The sequence below is a fragment of the Symphalangus syndactylus genome, chromosome 9 (genome assembly GCF_028878055.3).
Source record: "Symphalangus syndactylus isolate Jambi chromosome 9, NHGRI_mSymSyn1-v2.1_pri, whole genome shotgun sequence".
NCBI classification, from domain to species: domain Eukaryota; kingdom Metazoa; phylum Chordata; class Mammalia; order Primates; family Hylobatidae; genus Symphalangus; species Symphalangus syndactylus.
In genome coordinates, this window is record NC_072431.2 from 57,862,375 (window position 1) to 57,877,260 (window position 14,886).

At 50.7% G+C, this 14,886-nt stretch overlaps 1 protein-coding gene and 1 non-coding gene across 6 annotated transcripts; one reads left to right on the top strand and one right to left on the bottom strand.

Annotated features, from left to right (window-relative positions):
- Positions 1 to 248: 248 nt before the first annotated feature.
- On the bottom strand, positions 249 to 8,870 carry ATP5MF (ATP synthase membrane subunit f). 5 transcript variants are annotated; one of them, XR_010122517.1, is made up of 4 exons: positions 8,707 to 8,869; positions 1,950 to 2,057; positions 1,089 to 1,311; positions 249 to 409 (listed from the first exon to the last, which is right to left on the bottom strand). XR_010122517.1 is itself a non-coding variant. In XM_055292531.2 (4 exons), the coding sequence occupies exons 1-4, from the start codon at positions 8,717 to 8,719 to the stop codon at positions 381 to 383; spliced, it is 267 nt and encodes an 88-aa protein (XP_055148506.1). In that variant the 5' UTR covers positions 8,720 to 8,868; the 3' UTR covers positions 249 to 380. The 5 variants fall into 5 exon arrangements, 4 of the variants coding, with proteins under 4 accessions (XP_055148506.1, XP_055148505.1, XP_055148508.1 ...); XM_055292531.2 differs by having other exon boundaries at positions 1,195 to 1,311; positions 8,707 to 8,868; XM_055292530.1 differs by having other exon boundaries at positions 1,195 to 1,311; positions 8,689 to 8,746.
- A 3,474-nt stretch (positions 8,871 to 12,344) lies between these two features.
- TRNAW-CCA (transfer RNA tryptophan (anticodon CCA)) lies at positions 12,345 to 12,416 on the top strand. Its single transcript has one exon. It is a non-coding gene; the product is annotated as a tRNA-Trp (tRNA).
- The last annotated feature ends 2,470 nt before the right edge of the window (positions 12,417 to 14,886 follow it).

Sequence of the window (14,886 nt, forward strand, 5' to 3'; positions counted from 1 at the left end):
TCTGTGAATGCACCTGCCCACAGCACTCATGGCAAGGGACGGACTTCAGCACTGCTGCTACGGGAAGGTCTGGATGACACCCTGCCCCCCCAGGGAGCTGGGACACGACCAGAGTGGTGGTCTGGGAAGTCCACAAAGGCCTTCAAGGGTCAACAGCCTGGAAAGACAACCTCCCCCCACCTTGTGCCACAGGAGCCCCTGGAACATGGGATAATGGCTACGGCAGACAGGCAGGCAAGCAGCACACATACCAGTCATCTTTTATTTGGAGGTTAATTCCCATTAGGATATGAAAGGATTCAGCAACGATTGAGATTGTGTTCCTCATGGAGGGGCTCGGGCCATGGTCGTGGGGTGTGGGGGTGCAGAGCGTGTCCTCTTCAGTGGTATTTGCGGAGCCGCTCGTGCTCTGAAGTCAGGAAGGCAAAGATGGTAAGTATCTTAAAAGGTTACAATGAAGGCACAGCATGGCAGGAAGCAGGCTAAGATCACACAAAGCCTTCCTGAGAATTCCCTTCAGAGATGACCCACGACCCGCCTGCCAGTGTCTGCAGAATCAGCAGACCCGGGGAGCACAAAGACACCTCAGGAGCCAACCTGCCACCTGGCCAACCACTTTCCAGAAGGAACAGAGGGAACACCCGCTCAGAAAACAGCCCCAGGGAACCCGTCCTTCAGAGGCAGCACCGCCCTGGTGCCGCAGAATGGGAGTGAGGTAGGGGTGGGGGGTGTACACTACACTGTCAGAAACAGCCTAGTCAGAGGCCGCCACTGACACCTCCCACCAATCTCCCACCAGACAAGCTCCTCTCAAGCCTCAGAGCCGGAACAGCCATGCTTTTCTGGGGTACGAGATTATCCCACTCAACTCATTTCTCTTTCTGCATTGGCTACTAGGAAAATCAAGCCAAATTTTCACAGAGCGTGCTATATTTTAAAGAATGCTTCCAAGTACTCTCTTTACCCTGGCTTCATCTTGATTTTCCTGTGTTCTCTTTGTCACAATTTTCTCATTTCAAACAATATCCCACATACTGTACTCTGGTAGGTCCCTCCAATTCTTTTAGGTGGACACATAAAGAACTTACTAAAAGTCCCTCAGCCTTGGAAGAAGGTGGGCTGCTGTATCTAATGAAATCATTCACCACCACCCTCTCGTGGGAACTGAAGGCAAGATGCCGCAGAGGCACTCACTGAGATGCTTGTAGGAAAAGCAGTAGCTGAAGAGCACGTAGCATGCCAGCACCATGGTAATCCCCGAGATGCTCCCCTTCTTCACATTGATGTACTTGTTGTAGTACCTGTAGTAACCTGCAAACGCAAGAGGCGCTCACTGCCCTGCTGGGCTTCACATTTGAGTGAAGTTGAGCACACAGTTGAGTCTGGCTGACATTCAGGGACCTAGTCCTGCTCTGGCTGTTTAGGCCCCTTGCCCTGCATTCACTGGCTGATAAAGATGACAAGCACAAATGCCAGTAAGGTCTCTAATCTCCATAGCCTGAACTATAAACACATACCACCTCCTGAACTAGGTCCACCTGGATTCCACCTTTCCCCTTTGGCCTTGAGCTTGTAGCCTCCTGAGTAGCTGGGACTACAGGCATGCACCACCACACCCAGCTAATTTTTCTTGTGTTTTTTTTTTATAGAGATGGGGTCTCTCCATATTGCCTAGGCTGGTCTAAAACTCAGCTCAAGCAATCCTCCCACCTCGGCCTCCCGAAGTGCTGGGATTACAGGCATGAGCCACCGCACCAGGCCAAGATAGGCCTTTGAAAGGGCCAATCAACCATGGAAGTCCAAGGCCTAGCATCCCTCCCTGTCCTCCTCTATATAACTTACTGCTTTCAGACAACAAAGCCTTCATTGCCCAAATTAATTCATGGCAAAAAAGAGATCTGAAGACCCAGAGATTTGCTTTCATTTACAGACATCCACAAGGCTCTGACCTCTTTGAAACGCTCCGAAAATGCCACTAGGGCTGAAGTCCCGCATCAAGATCCAGCTTGGCAGCTCCCCCAGTTTGACCTCCAGAAGTTTCTTGTCCTTCACTGATACTGAAACAGAAGAGTGAGAAAAAATACCCACTGAATAATCTCCCAGTAACACACATGGCATCCTTTCCTGCCACTACTTCAACTATGCAATAAAGGTGCATAATGCAATTACACAGAGGCTGCACATACACAATATTATGAAGAAATACATCACATCAAGCCCACTATTTTAAGACTGAGTCTATACAATAGCAGAACTGCTGCAGGGACAGCTTTATTAACCAACAGGACGTCTGAGTAACAGCTTGCTGGGAGTAACTCCAGAAAAGGGTCTCAAAGAAAGCAGTAACATGGAGGACAGGAAGATTACTGCAAAGCTAACATTTACTTGACATTATTAGCTTATTTCATCTTCACAACAAGCAGTTCATGTCTTTACCTTACAGGAGGGGAGGAGGGATAGACTCAGAGAGGTTGGGCCACGTGACCAAAGTCACACACACAACGTGGGGTCAGGACTGGCCCTCCTATATCCCTGAAGCCAATATGAGGGTGCCCTGTCCAACCCTGGGGAAGTGTGGCTGGAGAACGTACAAGAGGGGATGTGGAAGGAGAGCGGTGTGATGGTGCCCTCAAGGGTCTCACTCAGACTTGACGCACTTGTTTACTGGGGAAGGGCTTCAAACAGCAACTGGGTTCACACAGCTCTCAGACTCACCAGATGGGCCAGCCCGAGCAAGTATAATGAAAGAAACCCAAGGGATTTCCACCTCCAGCATCCTGGGACCACAGACACCAACAATTTCCAGAGATAAAAATAAGAGATAACACATTCCGAGAAGTCAAGTGAGGAAAAACCACTCCATATGACTGAACGGCCCCAGATCGTATTCCAATGGGAGTCTGAGAACAAGGAATCAGAAGGGCTCCTGGCTGAGGCTGCACTGTCCTCACATTTGGGCCCAGGAGGAGACTATGGAGGGCCAGGGAGTGGGTGGGCCTGTGGGCGTCCAGGAGATGCATTTAAGAAAGGAATCGTCTCCTCTGTTCTCCCTGCAAAGATTTATTTATTTATTTCTGAGAGACAGGGTCTCACTCCATTACCCAGGCTGGAGTGCACTGGTTATTCACAGGTGTGGTCACAGCTCACTGCAGCCTCACTGAGCCTCTTGGACTCAAGTGACCCTCCTGCCTCAACCTCCTGAACAGCTGGGACTACAGGTGTGTGCCACCACACCCAGCTAATGATCAGTTTTAAAAAGCTTTTAGCAGGTGTCCTATTGAGGGCAAAGAGTCTAGGACCACGGTGCCTTCTCAAAGATAACCACAAGTGGAGCCAGATTAAATAATCCCAAGGTTTCTTCTCCATTTTGGGATCAAAGGAAAGACTAAGGCTCTGGGCTGGGCGCGGTGGCTCACGCCTGTAATCCCAGCACTTTGGGAGGCCGAGGCGGGCGGATCACAAGGTCAGGAGATCGAGGCCATCCTGGCTAACAAGGTGAAACCCCGTCTCTACTAAAAATACAGAAAATTAGCCGAGCGTGGTAGCGGGCGCCTATAGTCCCAGCTACTCGGGAGGCTGAGGCAGGAGAATGGCATGAACCTAGGAGGCGGAGCTTGCAGTAAGCCAAGATCGGGCCACTGCACTCCAGCCTGGGCAACAGACCGAGCCTCTGTCTCAAAAAAAAAAAAAAAAAAAGACTAAGGCTCTGTCAGGATCAGCCTCAAGAGTCTGCTGAGGGAGGCCGGGCACAGTGGTTCACACTGTAATCCCAGCACTTTGGGAGGCCGAGGCAGGCAGATCACTTGAGGTCAGGAGTCTGAGACCAGCCTGGCCAACATGGTGAAACTGCACCATGAGATCACGCCACTGCACTTGCCCAGGCTAGAATGCAGTGTCATGATCTCGGCTCACTGCAACCTCCGCCTCCTGGTTCTAGCGATTCTCCTGCCTCAGCCTCCTGAGTAGCTGGGACTACAGGCATGCACACGACACCCAGCTAATTTTTGTATTTTTAGTAGAGACGGGGTTTCACCATGTTGGCCAGGCTGGTCTCGAACTCCTGACCTCAGGTGATCTGCCCTCCTCGGCCTCCTGACGTGCTGGGATTACAGGCATGAGCCACTGCACCAGGCCAGAAAACTCACTTCCTGATCCAGTGAAGCCATTTTTTCACATTCACATAAACTATGCAGACATATTCTACATCTCGTTACCATGTTCAGTGGCTGGCATGGAGCCTGGCACATCACAGGAGAAAAAAGCCAACAATTTACAACTTGTTTTTCTTCCTAGTTCTATCTCTGTATTATGAAGACAAGGGTGTTTCCTTAAAACTAACACATCTGGGGCTGGGCGCGGTGGCTCACGCCTGTAATCCCAGCACTTTGGGAAGCTGAGGTGGAAAGATCATGAGGTCAGGAAATTGAGATCATCCTGGCTAACATGGTGAAACCTCATCACTACTAAAAAAAAAAAAAAAAAAAAAAAAAAAAAAAAAAAAAAAAAAAATTAGCCAGGTGTGGTGGCGGGCGCCTGTAGTTCTAGCTGCTAGGGAGGCTGAGGCAGAAGAATGGCGTGAACCTGGGAGGCGGAGCTTGCAGTGAGCTGAGATTGTGCCACTACACTCTAGCCTGGGTGACAGAGCAAGAATCCGTGTCAAAAACAAACAAACAAACAAAAACCTAACACCTTTGGCAGGGCATGGTAGCTCACGCCTGTAATCCCAGCACTGTGGGAGGCCAAGCCAGGCAGATCATGAGGTCAGGAGTTCAAGACTAGCCTGGCCAACATAGTGAAACCTCATCTCTACTAAAAATACAAAAATTAGCTGGGCATGGTGGTGTGTGCCTGTAGTCCCCGCTACTCGGGAGGCTGAGACAGGAGAATCGCTTAAACCTGGGAGGTAGAGGTTGCAGTGAGCCAAGATCGCGCCACTGCAAGGGACTAACCAGTTCATCTGAGATTCATCTATACTTATTCCACGAATTTCTCTTTCACTGGAAGGCAGAGGAAGGCCTCAGTCCTTGGTTGCCCTATTGGAACTCCCACCCCAACTCTACACACACCTGCTCCTCTGCAGCACTGAAGCTTCCATCTGCAATCACTGGGTCACATAAAGAGACCCAGTAGAGTTCAGAGACAGAGCAGACCCTGCGGTCTAGCGCCATTCTGGGTTTAGTGCCATTTTGTAGATGTGTACCCTTGGACAAGGTACTACTCCTTCTCAGTTTCCTCCTTTGTGAAATCCTTGGTACTTGGCCCTAGGTACTATGTAAATGAGAACTATTACCACCTTTCTGCCTGATTATGAGCTACCTGAAGGTGGGAATATCCCCACCACTTCTCGGTACACGACTGATTCTCAGTAATGGTTGTAGAACCACCACAGATCCTTGAGAGGAAACATACTGTTCATTACTATGAAGCCACGTGGAAATAGCAAGTCTCTCCTGAGTGCTAAATCCAACCTGGGGGTTGTCCAGAGAATAACGATTTTCGGATTTGCAGGCCACATAAGGTCTCCATAGCATAGTCTATTTTATTTTTAAACAATCTTTTTAAAAACAGAAAATGGGCCGGGCGCGGTGGCTCACGCTTGTAATCCCAGCACTTTGGGAGGCCGAGGTGGGCGGATCACGAGGTCAGGAGATCGAGACCACGGTGAAACCCCGTCTCTACTAAAAAATACAGAAAATTAGCCAGGCGTGGTGGCGGGCGCCTGTAGTCCCAGCTACTCGGAGAGGCTGAGGCAGGAGAATGGCGTGAACCCGGGAGGCGGAGCTTGCAGTGAGCCGAGACTGCGCCACTGCACTCCAGCCTGGGCGACAGAGCAAGACTCTGTCTCAAAAAAAATAAAAAAATAAATAAATAAATAAATAAATAAATAAATAAAAACAGAAAATGGCCCAATGCAGTGCCTCATGCCAGTAATCCCAACACTTTGGCCAAGATGGGAGGATTGCTTGAGGCCAGGAGTTTGAGACCCCATCTCTATAATAAATAAAATAAAAACAAAAAACCATTCTAGGCCCGGTGCAGTGGCTCACGTCTGTAATCCCAGCACTTTGGGAGGCCAAGGCAGGAGGATCACGAGCTCAGGAGTCTGAGACCAGCCTGGCCAACATGGCAAAACCCCATCTCTACTAAAAATACAAAAGTTAGTCAGGCGTGGTGGTGGGCACCTGCAATCCCAGCTACTTGGGAGGCTGAGGCAGGAGAATCACTTGAACCCAGGAGGTGGAGGTTGCACTAAGCTGAGATCGTGCTATTGCACTCCAGCCTGGGCGACGAAAGCAAGACTCCATCTCAAAAAAATAAATAAATAAATAAAAATAAAAAATAAAAACAAAAAAACCATTCTGAGCTCATGGCCAGACAAAAACAGGCCACAGGAAATCCAACTCACTGGCCAGTTTGCCAACCCCTGATCTTACCTACTGCTGCTAATTCACATTTCCCTCACTTTATGTGCTCATGAAATACTGTCTTTGTACTCTGGTGACAGACACTACCTAAAAGATCATCAATACCTAAGAGACATGGACTCCAATTTCTTCACTGGGGGTGATGCTGAATAGGCCAGGCATGTGACATGACCCTGCCTAAAGGTCACAAAGTAAAGGCTGGATGACCAGCTCACAAGGACTGAGTACTCGCTGTGGGCCACGCACTGTTCCAAGTGTCTTTCATGTACTAAATCGATTGATCCTTAGTCCAGAGCTCTTGACCACAACCCTATGCTTAGACAAAATGCCCCAGTGTTCACTTTTCACAGGTTGTTTCCTTAACACAACTACCGTGTATGACGAATATTCTTGTGCCCATTTTACTGAGGGGAAAACAGCTTCCCTCTCATCTTTTCTGAACCCCTCTTCATTTCTCCAGGCTGAGATTAAGAATACAGAGGCCAGAGGCCGGGCGCAGTGGCTCACACCTGTAATCCCAGCACTTTGGGAGGCCAAGGTGGGCAGATCACAAGGTCAGGAGATCAAGACCATCCTGGCTAACATGGTGAAACTCTGTCTCTTCTAAAAATACAAAAAATTAGCTGGGCATGGTGGCGGGTGCCTGTGGTCCCAGCTACTCTGGAGGCTGAAGCAGGAGAATGGCATAAACCCAGGAGGCAGAGCTTGCAGTGAGCCGAGATCGCACCACTGCACTCCAGCCTGGGCGACAGAGCGAGACTCCATCTCAAAAAAACAAACCAGAGGTCAGGCGCGGTGGCTCACACTGGTAATCTCAACACTTTGGGAGGCCGAGGCAGGTGACTCACTTGAGGTCAAGAGTTTGAGACCAGCCTGGTCAACGTGGCGAAACTCCATCTCTACTAAAAATACAAAAAAAAAAAATTAGCCGGGCGTAGTTATTGGTGCGTGCCTGTAATCCCAGATACTTGGGAGGCTGAGGCAGCAGAATCATTTGAACCTGGGAGGCAGAGGTTGCAGTGAGCCTAGATCAGCTACTGCACTCCAGCGTGGGCGACAGCGTGAGACTCCACGTCAAAAAAAAAAAAAAAATACAGAAACGCGGTGGCTCACACCTGTAATCCCAGCACTTTGGGAGGCCGAGGTAGGCGGATCACCTGAGGTCAGGAGTTCAAGACTAGCCTGGCCAACATGGTGAAACCCCGTCTCTACCACAAATACAAAAATTAGCTGGGCATGGTGGCTGGCACCTGTAATCCCAGCCACTCGGAGGCTGAGGCTGGAGAATCGCTTGAACCCAGGAGGCAAAGGTTACAGTGAGCCGAGATCACACCATTGCACACCACCCTGGGCGACAAGAGCGAAACGCCATCTAAAAAAAATGATAAAAAAACAGAAACTTAGCTAAGACACACATGGGTTAATCAAAACTCTGCCACTATCAGGCTGTGAGACCTCAGAGTGGCCACATCACATCCCGAACAGTTATTTTCCTCATCTGTAAAATGGGATCGACTTTCCCAACAAGGACTCTCTGACAAGGCTACTATGGAGCATCTAGGGCTAAAACACGGTTTAGCCCTATTCAAAAACAAACAAAAATCATCAGTGTGCACAGCGGGATGAATGTAGCGATTTACACATGGGCGTCTCGGAAAAGCCTGCTAGTCATAAGGCTGTCCTAGAGAATAAAGTTCATTTACCACGAAGCCTCAGGTTTGAATACCAGCTCAGCCCTCTCACGAGCTGTGACCTTGAGCAGGTCACCTCGCCTCTCTGAACCTATTCAACATATATGCATCGAACCTCACATGATGTCAGGCACAGTCCTAGTCCTGAGCTCCTCCTGGAGCTTCATCTGAGCTTAAGCTTTGGAAAAGAAGGGCAAATGCTGCGCGTAACATTCAAGTGCAAAGCAGCTGGGTCGCAGCGGGAGAGGCAAGCGGCTATTTCTTAGCGGAAAGAGGGACAGTGGCCCAAGGCGGCGCATTCGCAGGCCCAGAAGCGCGTGCCCCAGATGCCTTCACCCTCCACGCCTAACCCGGTTGGCGCAGGCCCTGGGCAGCAGGAAAGCGCGCCTGGGCGGGCCGAGCGGGGTCGGGCAGCACAAGACCCTAAAGTAGGGTCTGGCGCGCCTCAAGTGAGGTCGTGGCGAAGTGCCTAAGCAAAGGGCAGGCAACTCCGCAGCTTCCTTCTCTCCCAGTGTGGCTTTGGACCCTGGACCCCGGCTCCTGTTTCCACCACGGCGTCCAAACAGCCTAACCCGTGGCCGGACACTCACCAACTGACGCCATCTTGGAGTCCCGGTGTCCGCTGTGCCGGACCGCGCGAGGGCTGCTGGGTAGGGAACGCACGCCCCATCCAGGAGCGTAGAGCAGAGGCTCACGGGAAGCAGGTCACAACTGCGAACACCCTGGAACTACTAGAGGGCCATGAAGCGAAGGGCGAGGTGCCTGGAGAGCAAAAATCCGAGGATCCTGCAGTTAGAGAGAGGGGCGCCTCAGCCTGGGCTCCCTACCTTAAAAGGTGGGAAGAGGCCGCGCTGGGACTACAAGCGTGCGCCAGCACCGCAAGCTAATTTTTGTATTTTTAGTAGAGACAGGGTTTCACCATGTTGGCCAGGCTGGTCTTGAACTCCTTTCCTCACTTGATCCCCCCGCCTCTGTCTCTCAAAGTTCTGGGGTTACAGGCGTGAGCCACCGCGCCCAGTCTATTTTTATTTTTTACTTTTCAGACAGAGCATTTACTTTTCAGACAATGGCTCGATCACGGCTAACTGCAGCCTCGAACTCCCGGAGTCAAGTGATCCACCCACCTCAGCCTCCCAAGTAGCTAGGACTACAGGCTCACACCACCACTTCCAGCTTTTCTTTTTCTTTTTCTTTTTTTTTTGGTAGAAACAGTGTGGTGAGGAGTGGGGGTAGAGGCTCTCTATTTTGCTCAGGCTGGTCTTGAGTGTTCTTCCTCTGCCTCCGAAGTAGCTGGGACTACAGGTGCACACCACCACGCCCAGATAATTATATTTTGTAGTGAAGGCGTCTCCCTATGTTGCCTAGACTGGTCTTAAACTCCTGGCCTCGAGCGTTCCTCCTACCTCGGCCTCCCAAAGTACTGGAACTGCCGGCATGAACCACACTGCCCGGGCTACTTCTATTTTGATTATTTTAATTAATTTATTTATTTATTTAGAGACAGAGTCTCGCTCTGTCACCCAGGCTAGAGTGCAGTGGCGTGATCTCGGCTCACTGCCAGCTCCACCTCTGGGGTTCACACCATTCTCCTGCCTCAGCCTCCCGAGTAGCTGGGACTACAGGCGCCCACCACCACGCCTGGCTAATTTCTTGTATTTTTTTTGTATTTTTAGTAGAGACGGGGTTTCACCGTGTTAGCCAGGATGGTCTCGATCTCCTGACCTCGTGATCCACCCGCTTCGGCCTCCCAAAGTTCTGGGATTACAGGCGTGAGCCACTGCGCCGGGCCTCCGATTTTTAAAACAACCTCGAGAGCAGGTCTTGTAGTCATAATTTGCCAAATAAATGCCACCCTCGTTCAGTTCATTCTGCTACATTTCTTGTTTCAGAGGTGGCATTGTGGGGCTCCTCCATATCTGCTTCCCTTCTCCCCAGGCAGTGAAAATCGCATATACAATTATAGGTGTGTGGAAGCATGGCCAGCATGCCAGTGGGAATTAAAAATGGTTAAAAAACAAAACAAAACAAACAGGCCGGGTGCGGTGGTTCACGCCTATAATCCTAGCACTTTGGGAGGCAGAGGTGGGTGGATCACTTGAGGTCAGGAGTTCAAAACCAGCCTGGCCAACTTGGTGAAAATACGAAAAAGATTAGCTAAGTGCAGTGGCAGGTGCCTGTAATTCCTGCTACTTGGGAGGCTGAGGCAGGAGAATCACTTGAACCTGGGAGGTGGAGGTTGCAGCGAGCGGAGGTCGAGCCACTGCACTGCAGCCTTGGCGGCAAAGCAAGATGCTGTCTCAAAAAAAAAAAAAAAACAGGCTGGCCGCGGTGGTTCAGGCCTGTAATCCCAGCACTTTGGGAGGCCAAGGTGCGCGGATCACCTGAGATCAGGAGTTCGAGACCAGCCTTGTCAACATGGCGAAACCTCATCTCTGCTAAAAATACAAAAAGTAGCCAAGCATGGTGACGTGCGCCTGTGATTCCAGCTACTGCAGAGGCTGAGGCGGGAGAATTGCTTGAACCTGGGAGGCAGAGGTTGCAGTGAGCAGAGATGAGGCCACTGCACTGCAGCCTGGGTGTTGGAGTGAGAACTTGTCTCCAAGCAAACAAACCCCAGCAAATATAGTAGTGTACTGAGGTAGGAGTGTTCTCAACGGTTCCTTGCGCCCTTGAACTGTCTGTCTTCAAAGTTTATTTCACTTGCTCCTTGCGGTGCGTGTTGACCATCCACGGTATAATGCGGGTATAATGTAGTCTTAGGAGTTTATTACCCGCCTTGGGCTGCGTCCCTAAGCAACTGAACCCCCAGGAAAAACCCTGCCCATTGCACCAGGGCCTATGGAACTCTCACTCCCCAGGGCTGGGGCAGATGCCCGGGCTGGGGCAGATGCCCGGGCTGGGGCAGAGGGCCCCGCAGGAAGGATCAGGGATGGGGTCTGCCGGATCCCAGGTGTCAGGTCCTCCGTGGGGCAGGAATCCGGCCTGGGGACCTTCCTGGTCCGCCCAGGGAATCCTCCTGCGGGGTGCGAGTATGGGACCTGGAAGACTACGAGGGACGGAAGAGACCCGACTGCACTGTGTCCGGGCAGAGGCAGCCGCCGGGAGCTGATGGACTTGAGGGCTGGGGCAGGGGAAGCTGAGGGGGCCGCTGTTGCGTGGGACATGCAAGAGAGCAGCAAAAGGCAGGAGTGGCCGGTGGCACCCGCGCCCCCGCCCCTTCCCCAGGCTGGACACTCGCGGGGACGCAGGAGCCGCCGGAGCCCAGGATCCGCACACTGGAATCCTGGGAGGCCCCGGGAAGAGGCCGGAGGGAAGCTACGCCGATGCCGGATCCCCCGGGGTGGATGGAAGGACTGAGGGCGCAGGAGCTGTGATTTGTATATGTATAAATGCCAAGGTTTTAATTAATGAACTGGCGTTGTTTCGGGGAAGGTTGGGGTGGGTTGGAGGGAGCAGATTATTCCAAAGATATATATATATATATATTTTTGTAAGAGACGGAGTCAAAAAAAAAAAGAGAGAGAGAGACGGAGTCTCGCTCTGTCGCCCAGGCTGGAGTGCAATGGCGCGATCTCGGCTCCCTGTACCTCCGCCTCCCGGGTTGAAGCGATTCTGCCTCAGCCTCCCGAGTAGCTGGGGATTACTGGCGCTCGCCACCACGCCCGGCTAATTTTTATATTTTTAGTAGAGACGGGGATTCACCATGTTAGTCAGGCTGGTCTCGAACTCCTGGCCTCAGGTGATCCGCCTAGCCTCGGCCTCCCAAAGCGCTGGGATTACAGGCGTGAGCCACCGCGCCCAGCCTGAACATAGTACTGTTTCATTGATCTGGCCCTCGTGCAAATTCTTAGTGCTCCCCATGCACAGGGCTGGGGAGAAGAGAATCCGGATCCCTGACAACCCCGCCCCAGCCTTCGCTAAGCTGCGCGAAACATTTTACATTGTGGCTTCCCAAACGTTTCTCCTTAGGAGACTCCACAGCCCGAGGGAGGTGAATTTTCCCGAATGACAAGAGGATTATTCTGGAACCCCGTGGTGGCGTCTGCTTCTATCCTGTTTCGTTTACTTTTACATTTCCCTCTGAATAGCTGCATTACAAAAGGGAAAAAGAACCCTTAGTCAATCCCAAACCATAATAAAAGGAGAGTAAAAAAAACCATGCTGGTCGCTACACCTGACAACTGCTGAAATAGGGTCCATCTAAAGCACAAAAAACTTAGGCTTTCAAGACCTCGTGGCGCAACGGTAGCGCGTCTGACTCCAGATCAGAAGGTTGCGTGTTCGAATCACGTCGGGGTCAAACGTAATCATTCCTTTCTTTACCTAACAGGAGTTATATCTTGCCGGTAACTCTCAACCTTGGACACTGTATTTTCTGTTCTTTAGCCCTAAAGATTTATTTGCGTAGGTACTTCAGCAGTGGACGGGTACCTTAGCTAAAGTGTGAGGAAAAATTCAGAGCCAATACTTAGGTCGTGCTGTTCACATCTGTAGCAGGATTTATCAGGACTGTGCCTCAGATAGTACATTCACAGGACTTCAGATATGACCTTAAAATAGTGCAGGAAGCCGGGCGCGGTGGCTCACGCTTGTAATCCCAGCACTTTGGGAGGCCGAGGCGGGCGGATCACGAGGTCAGGAGATCGAGACCACGGTGAAACCCCGTCTCTACTAAAAATACAAAAAAATTAGCCGGGCGTGGTGGCGGGCGCCTGTAGTCCCAGCTACTCGGAGAGGCTGAGGCAGGAGAATGGCGTGAACCTGGGAGGCGGAGCTTGCAGTGAGCCGAGATTGCGCCACTGCACTCCAGAGCGAGACTCCATCTCAAATAAATAAATAAATAAATAAATAAATAAATAAATAAATAAATATAAAACAGTGCAGGAGCACTTTGGGAGGCTGAGGCGGGCGGATTGCTTGAGCCCAGGAGTTCAAGACCAGCCTGGGCAACGTAGCAAAACTACAACAACAAAACAACAACAAAACAAAAATGCCAGGTGTGGTGGCACATACCTGTAGTCCCAGTTGCTGCTTAGGAGGCTGAGGCGGGAGGATCGATCCCTTGGGCGCTGGAGGTCGAGGCTGCAGTGAGCTGTCATTGTGCCACTACACTCCAACCTGGGTGACAAGATGAGACACTATCTCTAAATAAAAAAATAAATAAAACAGTTCAGAGCTCGGGAAATAGTTGCCTTCCCAATTCAGAAACTACCCGCCCACCCTGGGGGGCTGCTATCCTTGGAGAAGCATTGGTGGTGCAGCCTGATCTCCAGCATTTGAAGTTCCAGCGCCACTAGGACACAGCTTTATTCAAAACAAACGAGGAGGAAGTCAATTGTCTTCCCCAGCAGCTCCTATGGGACTGCGCTGGCCTGACCTGTCATCCAGCTCCCTCCCCACATTCGTATTCCTGGAACCACCTGCTGGACTGAGTTCCTTGTCCTCTCCCTAGGGGTGGCCAGGCCTGACCTCACTGCCTTCCCTATGTTCAAATGTCTTGAACCTGGAGTACTGAGTGTTCCTGTTTTCTGTTAAAGCAAACAGGAGCCAGGCACGATGACTCATGCCTGTAATCCCAGAACTTTGGGAGGTCGAGATGGGAGGATCGCTTGAGCCCAGGAGTTCGAGACCAGCCTGGGCAACATAGCAAGACCCCATCTCTTTTATTATTTATTTATTTATGAGACAGAGTCTCACTCTGTCACCCAGGCTGGAGTACAATGGCACAATCTCGGCTGACTGCAACCTCCCCCTCCTTGGTTCAAGCGATTCTCCTGCCTCAGCCTCCCGAGTAGCTGGGATTACATACTCCTGCCACCATGCCTGGCTAATTTTTGTATTTTTAGTTGTGACGGGGTTTCACCATGTTGGCCAGGCTGGTCTCGAACTCCTGATCTTAGGTAATCTGCCCGCCTTGACTTCCCAAAGTGCTGGAATTACAGGCATGAGCCACTGCACTCGGCCAACACAGGTATGTTTATTGCAACACTATTTATGATAGCAAAGACATGGAACCAACCCAAATGCCCATCAATGGTAGACTGGATAAAGAAAATGTGATACATACACACCATGGAATACTAAGCAGCCATAAAAAGGAATGAGATCCTGTCCTTTGTAGGGTCATGGTTGAAGCCTGGATGCCATCAGCCTCAGCAAACTAACACAGGAACAGAAAACCAAATACAGCATGTTCTCATTCATAAGTGGGAGTTGAATATTGAGAACGCATGGACACAGAGAGGGGAACAACACACACCTGCGCCTTCTGGGGAGTCGGGGGTAAGGGGAGGGAATTTAGAGGACGGGTCAATAGGTGCAGCAAACCACCATGGCACATGTAACAAACCTGCACGTTCTGCACGGGTATCCTGTTTGTTTTGTTTTGTTTAGAAATAAAGAACAAACAAACAAAACTTGGGAGGCCAAGGCAGGCGAATCACTTGAGGTCAGGAGTTCGAGACCAGCCTGGCCAAAATGGTGAAACCCCATCTCTACTAAAAATACACACACAAAAAAATTAGCCGGCAGTGGTGGCGGGCGCCTGTAGTCCCAGCTACTCAGGAGGCTGACGCAGGAGAATGGCGTGAACCCGGGAGGCGGAGCTTGCAGTGAGCCGAGATAGCGCCACTGCACTCCAGCTTGGGCAAGAGCGAGACTTCGTCTCAAAAAAAAAAAGAAAAAAATTAACTCCTTACATTAAAACTGTATTTTTGGAGTAATTTACATAAGCCACACAATTATCCTTTTAATTAAAATCTAATATTCTT